The sequence below is a fragment of the Hetaerina americana genome, unplaced genomic scaffold (assembly GCF_022747635.1).
Source record: "Hetaerina americana unplaced genomic scaffold, ioHetAmer1.1.p SCAF_1, whole genome shotgun sequence".
Taxonomy (NCBI): domain Eukaryota; kingdom Metazoa; phylum Arthropoda; class Insecta; order Odonata; family Calopterygidae; genus Hetaerina; species Hetaerina americana.
Genome location: NW_027286069.1, coordinates 98189757 through 98206329, shown reverse-complemented (window position 1 = coordinate 98206329; position 16573 = coordinate 98189757). Strand labels below are relative to the sequence as shown.

The 16573-nt window shown below is 36.5% G+C and overlaps 1 protein-coding gene across 1 annotated transcript in view; it reads left to right on the top strand.

Annotated features, from left to right (window-relative positions):
• The window catches only part of LOC139692771 (adipokinetic hormone/corazonin-related peptide receptor variant I-like), a 310976-nt gene that overhangs the window by 57972 nt on the left and 236431 nt on the right, over positions 1 to 16573 (top strand). Inside the window, exon 5 of the mRNA XM_071591087.1 lies at positions 9922 to 10027. Within this exon, the coding sequence (XP_071447188.1) occupies positions 9922 to 10027 (106 nt within the window). The remainder of the gene's footprint in view (positions 1 to 9921; positions 10028 to 16573) is intronic.

Sequence of the window (16573 nt, the reverse complement as noted above, 5' to 3'; positions counted from 1 at the left end):
CATGCAAAAGCTACAAAATTATGCCATCCAGAAACAAAACATGGCATACATTCTTGCAAGAACACTTACGCCCCACACACATGCAAACATTCAAACTTCCAACTAACATACGCATGCACCTACAAATATATCTAATATCTTTGCAATGTTTAATTTTGCTCCGAATTGTGATTTCAATGTTTTTAATATTTTTAAAGTGACTCCGGTTTCTTACTATTATTATTTCTGATTGTTCGGGGAAAGAATGAGTATGTGTATCTATCTGTACTGGAATCTCTTTCCCTTATTTTATCTTTGTGGTCTAAGTAGTGTAGGGCCTTTATAATTCCTTTAGTGTCATCGTTAAACTCATTTGTTCTGAACCTTTCTAAAAGTCTAAGTTTCGCTTGTCTTCTTATGATATCACTAAGTTCACAATATCTCTTGCTAAGAGGCTATTTTCGATCATGGGGCAGTTACTCTCAGCAAAGTAGAGAAAACAACATTTTTGACTGTGGAATTCAATGGGTAAGAGGAATAGATCATTTAACAAGCAGTTAATAGATGAATGATTGCATTTATATGCAATATGAAGCGAGGGTTTGATTACTAAGTGAGTCGTAAATTACGGACTCTGCTTTAAATACTTGCTTAAATTTTCCAGGTCGTAGAGCAAATTTAGGTGTATTTGTAGGTGCTTGTGCATGTTAGTTGGTAGTTTGTGTGTTTACATGCGTGTGGGTTGTAATGATTTGTGCATGCAATTATACTATGTTCTGTTTTTGGATTGTATAAATTTGTGGCTTTTGCATGTAGTTATTTTATAATGATGTGTGGTGCCCGAGCACCCCCCGCCAAACGCCCTTGGAGGGCATTAGGTAGATGTAGATGTTGGCGATGAATACTTGAGTGTAAAATCTTGGGTATTGATTTCGATGCCGACGTCATTATAATTTATAGGCTTAAGCGTTGATATAAATACAGCAGTTCATTATATTAAAGGTAAATGCATATGCAATTAAATAATATCGGTTTTTAGATGTGTATCCTATGATATGGAAACGGCGGGCAAAACACAGTGGATGTCATGCAATGCAAGTACCATAGGATGGAGAAGGGGAGCGAAGCGAAGAAGGGAATGTGGATATAGTGAGGCTTCCCAGATTGCTTTGAAGGGGTCCGTGCGGTGAAACTATAAGAGGAAAGACAAATTTGGGACATAAAACGGAAAGAGAAAGACGACAAGGAAGGGGTCTGGGATGTGGGGTAATGTGTAGTGGGGTCCGTAGGCTGGATATATTTTCATCATCTCCCGGGAGAAACCCTTCGATGCCAAATTTTACTTCAACCGTGCAAAAGACATAAGCCTTTTTCGCTGATTATGTTGAACGAAAAACTCAGGATAAGATTTTCTCAGAGTACCCTAATTACTTAGCATATCTTCTGAAGACCCTCCTATTTCTTCGATGTGCTAATGTTTTTGGAATAAATTTCTCTGATATTTCACTCTCACAAGCTTGGCTGTTTCCTTCTGTGTTCTCTTCCTCTCCCTTCCTTTTTGCCTCCATTCTATGCTCGTTATCTCTCCGAGCTTGGCCATTGCCCATCCTTCCACTCCCTGAAACTCCATAGGAAACGATCCTTACTCGTACTTTTCCCTCTGCCCACGCACGCAGCCCGTCCAAGTTTTCGCCTTGCCTCTTGTACTGTCAGTCAATGTGTCAATGTAAAATACCCCGATCCCGTCAGGTTTAGAGTTAAATAGAGAAAAAGAGATAGAGTGATTGAGGTCTTTATTTTGGCGAAATTGAGATCAAATAATCCCTTCTTCCATTAAAACCCATCGTCGTATACAGAATATATTAGGCATTAAATTTATAATGTTATGATAAAATATACTTTAAAATTACTCGTACATGCATCCATACACATTAATACATATAGACAGCCAGACATATAGTACATTATGCCCATATTTTCACATAGAAAAAAAATATATATACAGGCATATGTACATACGTACATATACATTTGTTAAGTATACACCTAAACATACACCCATATTCAAAGAAAATGACAGTGAAGAAAGTCAACAATAAAATGGGGAAAGTCTGAGCAAAGAATGAGGTTTGCGGGAAAAGATGGGGAGAGTGTGGCATTGCTCACCTCGTTAAAACCCACGCAGAAAACACCCAGGAAGAGAAGGGAGTTGTGAAAAACCGGCGAAAACCCTATGGATTAGAGGAAAGATACAGAGACATTTTAACAATTCTTTTTTAAATATCTTATATATTGTTATGTTACTGAAATTAAAATAAATAAATTAATTATATGAACAACACAGACCTATTAATGAAACACAAAATTTATTAAAAATAATAACTCCTAATTCTACTGCTTGAGATGACAAAAGAAAAAGTAAAAACGGTGATCTGTATTGCAGCTGAGTGAAATGAGGGAAAGTAGACTGGTTAAGTGCTCTCTTAAATGTTGTTGTAAATGAAGAATTTTTTATGTCATCCGGTAGAGAGTTCTATAGACGGCATGCTGTAATATGAAAAGATTTGTGATAGATGTCGGTGCAATGGTGCAGGAGAATAAGTTAGTTGTTACCCCTAGTATTCCTATTGTGGATTGATCTGATGGGGAGGAAATGTTTGTTCACACAAATGTTAAAGGAGAAGCACCCGCACAAAGGAAATACGGGGTACGGTGACAATAAATACTTGAAATACGCATTTACTTAGGAAATACAGGTACCGGTAACTCTGTTGATCTACTGATCAACAATAATTTTAATCTAATTTTATATCGAACTTTTGAAGATGCTGTGTTTTTCATTCTATCGTTCAATTTGATAAGATAAGGTTTCTAAAATTTTAATTCCAGACGGAAATTCAAATTAAATCCTTAGCCATTCAAAATGAAAGTGTGCTAATTCTTAAATAAATGCGTCAATTTCATCGAATGGATTTTTATCTCTGTTCTCCGCATTGTTTTATTTCGATAACTTCCTACCTCAAAGTGACCTACCGGTTAACTTATTCATAAGAATAATCTTCATCTCTTCTCCTATCAGCAGCAGTGAGAAGTCGTAAATTTGACTGTGTAATAGGCACCAGAGAAAGTCTGACCCTCCTCCAGGGAGTCTGCTTAGATGACCCCACGACAATCACAAAAAATAGACGGCATGACCTTCCCGGCAGAATTGTGCACCTTAGCCTTCTTGGGTTGAGGTGAGTTGCTGTGCTTCCACTCCGTACTCATCTGTTTGGTCACTGGCTCATATTGGAGATCCAAGTTTCATAAATTGGTCCCAGGTGACCAAAAAAATCCTCTTCAACATCTCCCTTGACATGTCGCGCCGTGTTTACTTCTGAAAAGGAATCAGTAGCTGTGGTAACCCAGCGTGCGGACACTTTTGACATTCGCAGTTCTTCGTGAGTAGTTTTCCACACACTGCCTCAACTAAGACAAGTCTTATTTATGATTGTTTGAATAGTTGCTCTTCGATCTAATCAGATAACGCCCTCCGGTGTCTTCACTGTGGTAGCATCGTCTGTGAGTAATGGACATTCCTAGTTCCAGTTGATGCGGTATTCCTAGATTTTAAAAAGGCTTTTGATAAAGTCCCTCATTGCAAGTTACTCGCGAAGTTGGAAACTTATTTAATACACGGGAGTATTATATGCTGGATTAGACAATTTTTAAAAAATCGTGTTCCAACAGTCGTCCTGGACGGTGTATCATCCGATACTGTAAAGGTCACGTCGGGCGTACCACAGGAAAGTGTCATAGGCCCCCTCTTGTTTCTTATTTACATAAATGACCTCAGTACCGGGGTTAATAGCAGGCTCCGTCTTTTTGCAGACGATGCGGTGATTTATGGGGACATTCGAAGTCGCGTTAGCTAACGACCTAAATGCAATTCAGACTAGGTGCGATACATGGCAATTGGAATTAAATTTGAAAAAATGCGTAGTAATACATTTTTGGGAAAGGAGTAATTCCCTCCCATTTAGTTACAAAGTGAAGCAAACAGTAATCGCGAGGGTAGATTCCTTTAAATACTTAGCTATAACAATTACTCACGATCTGTCCTGGGGAAAGCATATACAAGAAATATGCGGTCGTGCTAATATAAAATTGGGATTTGTAAAAAGAGTGCTGGGTAAATGTGACGAAAAAGTGAAGGAACGATATTTTCTTGTCCTAGTCAGGCCCCATCTAGAGAATGCTGCCAGTATATGGGATCCTCAAGAGATAAATTTGATTTCGGAATTAGATCGAGTTCAGCGGAGGGGGGCTAGATTTGTCAAAAATTGTTATGACCAACGCAGTGGCGTAACTACTTTGCCAGAAAATTTAGGCTGGGATTCCCTTACACAGCGGCGTTTACAATATAGATAAAACTTATTAAAAATATTTAAAGCTGGGTCCTTTTCCGATGACATCAAGAACATAATACGAACCCCAACGTATTACGGGCGGAGGGATCACGAATATAAGATTAGAGAGATAGACTGCAAGACTGACAGGTTTGGTCACTTTTTCCAAGAACAATAAGAGACCAGAATGCTTGTAATCGAAATCCGCCACTAGTCAGCTCGACATAATAAGTATTAACCTACAAGGTAGCGAATGGTCACTTTTTCCAAGAACAATAAGAGACCAGAATGCTTGTAATCGAAATCCGCCGCTAGTCAGCTCGACATAATAAGTATTAACCTACAAGGTAGCGACTGCGCATGGTTATATTAGTATATTTATATTTTTTTGCAGGTTCCCCCGCCTTTCCCCATCCATTTGAAAACCCTAACCCCCTCATCGCTCACCCTTTCCTCCTGGTGCTGCACCCCCTGCCACACAACTTTTTGGTAGCTCGTAGGGGATTGATGTAGATGTAGAGATCCACTTCTTGGATCATCTGTGAGGGGCATGTACCCTTTTGAAAATGGAAAATCTCTTCTTCAACTTAAAAATCATATGAAATATGTTTCAAATTATTTAATTATGCAAAGAGCTTATCTAATTATTAAATATCTATCATGATCTGTCTATTAGATATTTCATTGCTGTACTTATAGGTAATATGTATACAAGATTTGCAAGCGTATGTATTCTCGTTATGTATCAGGGTTTATTGTATAAAGTGGTAGATACGATGAATTTTAAGAAATGGCTGATTATTTAATTTCGCAAATGGTTGCTTTATAAGTATTAAAAGAATGGTGTGAACACTGACTTTCCTTGGTAGTAAAATATTGAATCTAGTACAACTAAATATTGTCATAGTTTTGATCTCACGTAATAACGTAAGCAAATGAACAATGTATCATTATTATTAGCTAACCACAATTATCGCCTTCAGGGGAAAAGTTTAGAGTCATAAAAACGCTTTTATATTTACTAATTTAAATATTTTGCAGTGTAAGTCTCAATTCTTTTGTGCACGCTTTTAACTAAATAAAATGTTTGCATATTGAAATGTAATGAAATAATTGACTTTGTAATTCCACACACTTTATTTAAAAAACACACGACCCAGGTTTCGACGTTGAACGTCATCATCAGGTGGTCCTCATAGAAGCACGCTGGCTATATATACCTTCTGATCATAGGAGGGGGGGGTTGGTCAGAGAGGGAGGTCGGAGGGGTAAAAAAGGTTACAATGTAGCTGGGAAGAAAAGAGAATTACATTTTTGATTTAGAAGAGTGGTAGGTCTAGGAGTGGGGAGTGGGAGGGATACAAAATTTCGTTGGCAAGATCATCTTTCCAACGGACACATTTCAAAATTTCTAACTGCTCCAAAGCATCGAGCCTTTGACCTTTTTCTTCAAAATGAATAATTTTTGACACAAATAAATTTTTGTAAAAAATAAGAACATAACATCCCTCTTTGCAAAACACCTCATCGAAAGTGATCACAAAAGTGACTTTGTGACAAAAATTATTCATTTTGAAGAAAAAGGTCAAAGGCTCGATGCTTTGGAGCAGTTAGAAATTTTGAAATGTGTCCGTTGGAAAGATGATCTTGCCAACGAAATTTTGTATCCCTCCCACTCCCCACTCCTAGACCTACCACTCTTCTAAATCAAAAATGTAATTCTCTTTTCTTCCCAGCTACATTGTAACCTTTTTTACCCCTCCGACCTCCCTCTCTGACCAACCCCCCCCTCCTATGATCAGAAGGTATATATAGCCAGCGTGCTTCTATGAGGACCACCTGATGATGACGTTCAACGTCGAAACCTGGGTCGTGTGTTTTTTAAATAAAGTGTGTGGAATTACAAAGTCAATTATTTCATTACATTTCAATATGTTATGCAAATTCCACAAAGTTACGCCTGAGACAACAAATTTCAAAAATGTTTGCATGCTAAAGGATAAAGAACTTCTTTGCCTTAATCGCTGACAGGCTTTTAAAAATTTGCGAGGACGTTTTTTTCTCCAAATTTAATTATCTATATGGAATAATGTTTCATAATTCTAACTAGATATTACGATAAACAAAACATTTTCCTTTTCATTCTGTAACAAATGTTTTGGTAAAATATTTACCGTTATTTGTTGAAATTCGGGAAAGTTAAAATAGTGCACATCCAGGTGGGGACTTTATGTAAGGATATTGAGAAAAAACTCGTGAAAACTCCCGCAGCAGAGTTGTGCGGTACCTACTACTCATTATTTTTGCAACTGACTTATACTAACTGCTGAATTTAAATACTAAGGAATAACATAGGATGATATTGAAGTATTCTGCATTGTCGGGTTTCACTGCGTCGTTGTTTGATTCAGACAACAGTTTCGCCGAAGTTGCATTCGGCGTCTTCATCTTCGACCTGAAGACGCCGAATGCAACTTCGGCGAAACTGTTGTCTGAATCAAACAACGACGCGGTGAAACCCGACAATGCAGAATACAGGTACTTCAAACCACCGCCGCGAAAACCTACGCAGCCATAGGATGATATTTTCTATCAATAATATCACTATGCACCCCATTTGTGGTTTAGCTTCCCGTTTCTTTACCCCAAAACTGCAGCAATAGGCAGCAGTAATAGAATAGCTTCCGACTTAAGAAACGTCACCACTATGACATTCATAACCACACGGTACCGACACTTGATTACGGATCGAGCTAGTGGCATTGGATGCACATTGTTGATTCCGGAACGGAACCATATGTTAACTTGTTGGAACTATATTAAGTTACTATGCTATTAATTAATAACTATTCCACCGCTTGTATTATTGAAACTGCCTTCTATAACAGTTTTCATTACGTTTTTGTCGTCAGATTCTCGCCTCTATGGTTTTAAGCGCTAGGGTTGCGGTTCAAGCTTCTTCAAGAAAAAATAATGGCTAACTGTTGCATCAAATTTCTGAATATTTATTAATTCAGGAATAAAATCTACTTCTCCTTCTAGTGTCACTTCTTCGCAGCGACGGAAAATAAGTGGGATTGTGTTAAAGGTCGATGTTTAGGTGTTTGTTTGGAATAAATTTACTTTTACAATATCTGGAATTATTTAAAATTTTTAACCTAGGGTCGAGATTCGAAAGTTCAGTATCAAGGGAGAAACTTTCTCCAATTCAATACAATGTTTCCCCTCCCTTACTAGAATTTTGGCTTTTTTTAATCAGAATAAATCTTCTTAAAGAGTTAAAGGATCCTTTCACCGTCGACATGGTGTAAGTAGTATTGTTTCAACAGCTGACGAATAAATTCTCAGTTTTAAGTATTTTAATTAACTTAAGAGAGAAGCAAAAAAGAATTCTAGGTTTTTTCCGCAAACGTTTTATTGGTACAACTAGTTTTAATGCTTAGGGGTCATCCGTAGGTACTTTAGGATGACGTATGCGTGTTGATACTAGTTCTACTAAATAAAAAAGTCGTTGAAAATACCTTGTATTCTTCTTTCATTCGGAATGAATTTCCACGTATTCAAGGTTGTTACCATCGAGTGTTTTTCTAGTGTGTGGGCATTTTATAAGCCAAAACCAATGGGACGTGCTCTTATTAGGTATAATAACTCCCTGCACTACTCACGAAGTACCCTAGAGTTTCCTCAGCCAGGCTATATATATAGTGTTTCTCTAATAAGCTATCAGACCTTCAGATGATGGCCGTTGAAAATTAAGCTTAGGGGGCGTGAACTATGGGCAACCAATGATATAGTGTTGCATCTTCTGGAAACTGATCAATGAAAGAAGAATACCAGGTATTTTCCACAAAGTTTTATTTGGTACAACTAGTTTCAGCGCGTATGCGTCATCCTTGGGTCACTGAGGATGAAGCCTATTTATTGAAGTTGGCAGGAATAGAAAAGATTCCGAGATAAAGCAATTTGTCTAGAAAACACAACTTCCCATTTACGCGGGTATTATTTATTGTAATTTAATTAACATCTGTCTCGATGATGCACTTGGTGAAAGACTGGAATAAAAATAGGGCATATCGGTTGATTACCAAATCCCTCTAATTATTATTCTAATTTTTTAGGGTAGTTTTAATACCTATTCAATGAACTGTTTGCATTATCTTTGAGGAACTAATCATTGATCGACATTTTCTTATTCTAATTAAGAATATTTTCGTATTATATCTTTCCGTATTACATGGCGAGTATTTATAATAATCATTGCATCTTATGCGTGTTTGTAGGTATTAACAGCCTAATGAACTATTTACAGTATTAACATATGCCGTCAATATTTTTCTCTCCTCGCGATGCCTTCCATAACATCTTTCTCATCATAAATAAAGGATTTTATTTCGTAGCCCTTGACCAAGAAGGCCACTGCCTGGAGGTCTTTTGTTAAAATATTTTTCTTCATAATGCGCCATATTAGTTTTTCTCTGGTTCTTGTTTTAGTTTTTCCACACCACTTTTATTTCAATCGATCTTCGAAGGACTTCTTCATTATCTACTCCATTGGGTTTTCCTTATGTATTTTCCTAGTTTTCCCAATGCTACTTATTTCAATCCCTCGTAATTTTCTTTTACTTATTTCAACTATAGCCTAGGCTTTCTCTGGGCAAATTAGTAATCTCGAGGATGAGCATTAGTTGGACGCAATTGCCACGTGCTTAATTAACGCCCACGTTCCCCTGGTCCCTTTCAGTCCCCAGGTTCATTATTTAGGCCCATTAATCCTATGAGCGGCTTCATATTTGATTCCTTATATTTTTCGGGTTTTTTTCGCTTTGGCGGATCTTAAGTTTCGACAGTGCATTTATGGTTGTAAACAGAAGAAAATTGTTAACTCAAACCTTGCAGTCTACAGATGAAAGCTATTTAAATACAATTAGTTTATGCTGACAGCCTGATAATTGGGAACATGGGAAAAGGCAAAGCGATGTCTCAGAAGGGCTTTTCTTTGTTGAAATGTACTATATACATACATTTTCAATTAAGAATAGATTTTATGCAGTAAAAACTCGTGGATGACAAATAATCATAAAAGAATTAAAATATTCACTAAACGAAAATCCGTATACGTTTGTTATACTACATATTCCCTTTTTTTAATTATCTGGTAACACTTCTCATGAAACACACTCCTCCAATTTTCCCCGTTAGAAAAAAATGACTTTTGAATTAAATAGCTTTTGGTCTCCCTATAGAATATAAATATGATTGAAAAATTTTAAATGGGAATGCTTAATTTGAAAAGAGTTAAGAATTTCGTGTTCGATAGTTTTACCATTCAAAGGACATTAATAAAGCCATTTAATATGTTAAACATCATAAAATAAAAATGTGTATGATCATCATATGAGGATATTTTTTAAGAAAAACAAAATTTATATTATAATTTTGCAATCCGACCCAAACTTGTTTTTTCCATGCTTTGGAATTCATCGCTCTTTTATAAAGAGTTTAATTAGGAATAAATTGGAAAGTATTTTAGTAATTTTCACTTTTAACCCAACAGATACTTTGCCGTGCTGAAACCGCTCATGCTGACAAACGTTGACCGCAGGGGAAAGGTAATGCTCTCCATCGCATGGATGGCTTCCGTCGCCTGCAGCCTGCCTCAGGTGAGTTAAATTCCTCATTTTTCATAGACCCTTGTTAAGGCCAAAGGATGGTCACTCAGACCTCAGTTAGAACTTTCACCTTAATACTTTAGTAACAAGGCCAAATGATATCAAAGTTATTAATCTATAATTTAGCTGTCAGGAATTCTGCCTGTTTGTTAAACTTCAAGGTAGGATTAAATTTTGTTGTTTTTCTTGTCAGCAGTTTTAATGATGCATTAATTGGTAAAGTTTCAGATTTTAAAATATATCTATGCCCTAATCCTGCATCGTTAATAATCTTGTACACTAGTAATAGGTCGTAAATAATGTTTTCGAAATCCTTACAGGTATTGGTTAATTATTAGCAAGCCACATCCAATATTTAAAATGGAATGAAACTATTACATTATGGAAGATTCCATTTTGAATCTACAAAATTGATTAAGAGACTGTTAAAATTTTATTGGAGAGTACCTAAAATTATTGGCCTGTATTTCCTCTTGTTATGTAATATTAATAATTTTCCGTAGTGTTTCTGAATAACTTTCCAATACTTTGAACCACAAGAATTATAATAAAAATGAGGGATGACGGCATTTGCAAATTAACGTTTTTTATGCGTGGAGAATGTAAAGTGATGACTACATTTTCGATGGCATGAAGCTATGCTAGTGCATACTAGTATGTCGATTCGACCTAGGTTAAATGTGTATTATTAAGCTATGAAACTTATAGTTTTTTCTGAAGTATTTTCAGAAAAATACTGCCGGGTGTGAAATCTTATTTTTATTTTTCGTGAAACTCATTACGTTAGTAAGTGACGATTCGACGGTAGTGAATACAGTCAAATTTATTTAACGCGTTAAGCCTTTAAGTTTGTGTACTCATTCGAGTACTGTGTCTTTATAGAAGAAATGATAAAATGGAACGTGAGCTATGTGGAAACACCGGCACCGACCGATGAATCGTCGAGATCAACTTTTACAATTGACAATAATCAACTTCTGCAAATTTGGTAATTTAGCATTTTAGTATTTTTTAGTGCCCCGCAAGTCACGGCTAGGGTGTGTGGCTGGGGGTAATAAGTACCAGACTAGTTTTAACGTGAATATTTTTCCCCCTACTGCGGTCGGACGTTATTCAGATACCGTATTGTTCGTGGAAAAATGACATCTTAAATTTATCTTTTCTACACTAATCTCTCCAATTTTTTAGGCATGATCTCACCTACATTGGTAAAATGGGGCAATAATACATTGTCAACATCATTAATAAAGAGATATCCTTCCAATGTATACAAGAGATTGAATCATTATTAAACCTTCGCTCCGTGATTGATTCCCAGCCTATATTCTCTAATATTTTGGATACGCTATTCAGTTCATCATAAAAACGTTTAAAAAATTTAGCCCCTCTACACTACACGCGATCCAATTCGGCAATCAATCCAACTTCGTGAAGATCCCATATAATAACAACATATTCTAAATGAGGCCTAACCAGCGAAGATAACATTTCTCTTTGGCCTCGTCATCACATAGTATACCTATCTAATAAACTCAAAGTTTTTGTTGGTCTGTACACATATTCCCCGTATCTGTTCCGTCAGGGTAACGCCAAAGTACTTCGAGTAATACTAAGTAGTAATCGAGGCTAAACATTCGATTTCGGTAGTTCCGATGCCCTAGGCGTTCGGGTGGGAATTGCTCTTTTTCCGGAAATTCATCTTTACGCACTTCTTTAATTTTAATTCTGATTGCCTAGAGTCACGCAAGCGTTGTATAGCATTTAGGTCATCTGACAAAGCTGCTGTGTCCTCAGGATTACGGATTTCCAAATAAACCACTGCATTTTAGGGAAAAAATGTATTTTACTAGTGACAACGGAGTAATTGTTGCGAACGCAAAGAAGGAATAAAACAGGTCCGATAACACTTTCCTGGGGAACATCCGAAATGACTTCTGCTCCATCTATGAATACTCTTTGTACCAGACCATTCAATAAGTATTTAACCCAACCCAGAAAATTTGTATCGAAGCCCTGTGATACTAGCTTTTTGAGTAGTTTACTTTGTGGTACTTAGTCGAAAGCTTTTTTATAAAAGAGAAGAACGGCGTCCACTGAAACATTGCTCTCTCCTGAACTAAGGATATCATGAACAAAAAGCGCAAATTGTGTCTGGTCGCGGATTACCTAAGTGATTTCCCTCCCCGGGACTGAAAGATATCAAATCCTCTTATCGACGCGGGACGGCTTTCAGGATAGCGACTCCTCCTCAACCTTTCAAAGAAAGTCTGTTCCCTTCTCCGTACCTGTCCTTTAATTACATCACCGTCTTCCGTCCTGCTTTGCTCATTTCCCTCGAGAAACCTAGCCATCCATTTTCCCTCCTCAAACCTTTTCCTTCTGTCTCTTAACTTCTTGCTAGTTAGCCCCTTGTCATTTTTTTAACACTGTTGCGCCGGGTATATTTATTATCCAGTGCTGGCGGAGCACCCAACACCTAAGGCGTCGGCCTCCGGCTCGTGCGGGGACCAGACTACCCTTTGGGGGTGCCCACCCTATTCAAGGACTCGTGCTTCACGTAAACAGCTTCAAGACCCCGATGAACCTATCTATGAGGCGAACCACTCACAGCCACTACGTGGCGAAGGGCAACGAGACGGGAGCCGATTTTCTGTCTGGCACTACCCTTCTCCTCCCGTCTTTCACAACGCCTCTTCTTACACTCCGTGATTGTTTCTTTCTTTCTTGCTTGAAACATTCTTAATATTAAGGCATTTTTTTCGCATTTATATGCTAAGTAAACATAATTAATACTCTCATGAGGTTAACAACCACCATTCACTGGGATATTTCCTTATATTTAAATGTTCCGCTTTAAATGTATGCAGAGCGCACAAATCCATGGGTCGTACATTCTCCAGAGAGCTGGCTATGTATTCCTAAGCTTGTAAATAACAATTTCACGTGAGCTTTCTCCGAAATAACGACTTTTTAGTACACCTTACGTATAACATGCGTCTTTGTAAATGTTTTGCTCTTCAATTATTTAATCATGTTCTTTAGATTCATATAAAATTTTTCTATCGGCATTTGTCTCGCTTTTTTAACTCACCTTTTAATTCTTGAGTTGAATAAAATGGGCAAGTAGATCTTGGAAAATGGTGATCGAAAAGAATCCAGAAAAACAGAAGAACTATTGAATAGGCCCTTAGAGAAAATGGGGGTGCATAATCAACTGTTGTCCTAGTTATATGGGGATTTACATCACGCCTCTTTTCATGAGTAATGGATGTGGGTGCTATGCTCTTATTTGTATTCGTGCTAATTATGATCCAGTTTTTACATTTTCAGAATTAAACGTTGGCTCATATTGTTTGTCTTGTTATCCCAATCGTCTGCTCTGACATTCGGGTCCATCGCCCCATTTTAATGCATGCTCACTTGTCTTTTTTTCAAATGCCTAATTATAATATTTCTTCTTTGCTGCTGATTTGTGTTTAAGTTGTTCATCTGGTCGAATACCTTGAATTATTTTGTAATTTTGCATGGAACCATACAAATCACCCTCATTTGATTGCGATTTCTTGTGTTATTTAAATATTATTTATTATAATTAAAATCATCTACTACCTACGTGTATCTAATTGGAGCGTTTCTGTTTCGGATGAATCATTTCTGCGTAGTTTCTTGTACCAGTTAGTTAGGATCGGGGTGACTTTAGATCGAAAAATTCAAACATTTGGAAATTTAGGCTAAAAATATACGGATAATCCATCTATTTGGCCATGAATTACTCATAGCTCATTTGATAAGATTGACTTTTTCAGACCTAATCATTATCAATACTTTTCAGTCGTCTAGGTCAGCATAAAAAGATGTGAACGTAATGTCAAGGATAAGGTAATAATATATTTTGACGATTTTTGGCTAAGATATCTATTTTTAAATAGCAAAATAGCAGTGTTTATCAATATTTAGTGTACTGGGACAATGCGCTTGCTTCATTTACGCGTTATTCACTTGATTAACATTTTGTTGGTTATCATTCATGTAACTATTTGTTTAAACGGTGGAAACTTTCAAGAATAGAATAGCAGTAAATATCCCTTGAATGTGAGAAAGATGAATGTGCGCAAATTGAATACCTTTTTAGGAGCAAATGAGTTAGGAGTTGGGATCAAGGTAAGGAGTGATAGATTTAGATTAAATATAAAGTCTTTGGTTGAGATGTAAACCGAAAAGACAAAAACCGGGTCTGAATTAAACTTTACAGGGTAAGGCTTCACTTCTTGGAAGTTTTATATGTCCATCAAAAGAAATAGAGAACGTTTTTTGCCACAGAGGTTAATACTCGTAAGTCTGCGAAAAGTACGTTCTCTCTCTCATTTGACGGTGAGCCTGGAAGAGTAGATGCTCCAGGAATGTTTCCACTACTTTGCGGAATATGATAAATTAGACCACAGAACTTAGAGAAGATCGAGAATATATACTTCAGATGGTATAATGAATGTTATTCCAAGAAGTAAGTTCAGTGCAGTTGGTAGCCGAAAATGTTTGAATATAGAGGAGAGATATACAGGATTTCAATATTCTGGATCCTGTATTTCAATATTTTATTGTTCTAAATTTACATTTTCGTTAAGCTGAGTTTTTAAACTTTTAGTTTTCCTTACTACATCCTTCTTAGAAGCGAAAAATATGAGCAAAATCCTAAGAAATCTCGTCACTTACTTCCATAGCGCCAGTCTTTCACTGCTCAAGGTTGAATGGCAATGTCTGGTAAAAACGAACCCCAGGGATCCGTGAGCTAAAGTCGAGAGTCTAGAACGAATCGTTTTCCTTGAATACGGATAAATGTTTGTTGCTATGATATTGTTTCGACGTGGTGTTCTTGTAGGGTGTATCAAGTCGCCGAAGGCCTCCCATTCAAATCACACTGGCCTTTTGACACGTGGCCGCAATCAGAATTTGTGATTTTTTGAATCCCGGAATTGTGTGCCATATTGGTATGGGAATGAGAGAAAGCAAGTCACCGAACTGCCAAGCCTAAATGTGAGATCCCATATGCTCAAAAGGACTTTGTGCAAGGCTTTTTCCTAAATTCACTTATCAAATATCATCTTTTATTCCCTCCTACGTTGTTTTCGTCATACTCCTCTTACGATCAATTCATCTCGCTCAGTTTTCTCTTGCCCACTCGTTTTTTGGTTGTCAATTCTCTTTTCTCAGCCTTTCTACACCAATAAACTACATTACTTTAGCCAAAACATCTCCTTTTGAAGAAATAAAACGTATACTTTCCTTTCTACTCTCTTTTGAAAATTACTTTTTACTTTCAATTTTAGCCCTGTTGAGAAATGCTGTGCATATTTTAAGCGTTCCATCCAATCCCAGCGTCAGTACCCTACTGAGAGACTAAATGACAAATGATACTATTGTACTTTCCAAATTGAATAATTTTATTTACTAGAGCTTATTTTAAGTAAAATCTTTATTTAAAACCCGTGGAATCAATGGTAAAATCTCTATAAGGGAAGTTCACGTGAATATTATGGTTTTAATATAATTTTTCAAATATCATCTCGTTATAATCCAACTGTCGAACAAATAGCTGTTAACTTAAAGGTGAAGGCAACTTACTTTGAAAAGCAGCACTCATTATTACAAATATTATCATTGATTTTTATTATACAGTAATATCATTTTCGGAGAGAAATAAGCGATTTCAATGTACTAAACAAATTAAGAGACTCGCTGCAACACGATAGATCTAAATAAAGGCAGTATTTTTTCATTTACTCTAAAAAATTGTTGATATCTCTTATTATGTTTTAAAAAGTTTCTAAAGATTATTTTTATTAGTGCTAAACGATATAATTTAATGCAAATTTATAAATTATTGAGTGAAAAATGCGTTGTTCTTGTTCACAGCTCAAATTAGTGCAGAGGGAATCCAAGTAAATAATTGATAAAATTAAAATTGAATATTTAAGCAACTTTCATGCTAAAAAATTGGAAAGAGAAGCAAATTAATTTTATTTGGTAAAATACGGAAGTTTTTAGACAATTTCTCTACCAGGAATATACAGGTCTGTATCCTATATACAGGCCTGTACAAATTCGTCTCATAGCATGCATTAAAAATTAATGTCATGTTTGTTTGACCTCGAACTTTGAAATAATCATTTATTCTAAACTATTTTTTAAAGCATAAATTCATGTTTATTCTGCTAATATAACAGGTGCGACCCAAATGTTCTTGTAACTCAGTGTTTTTTTTCACAACAACGAGATCATTCCAAAAATTATGGTTCTGGTTGTTGTGGTGCTTATTTTTTTGTACAATATTGCAAGCCAGTCCAACGAGTCGCGCCCCTGTGTATTTTTAAATTTCCAAGACCGCTGCGTGACTTATTGTTTCAATGGCCAAAAAACGGACGGGTGTATTTTAAACAACGTCCACCCACATGTCTTTATATTTCCGCGTTGCCGAAAAATTACAGTTACAAGATTAAACAGGTTACAGGTTACAAAATTACCGTTACAGTTACAAGTTTG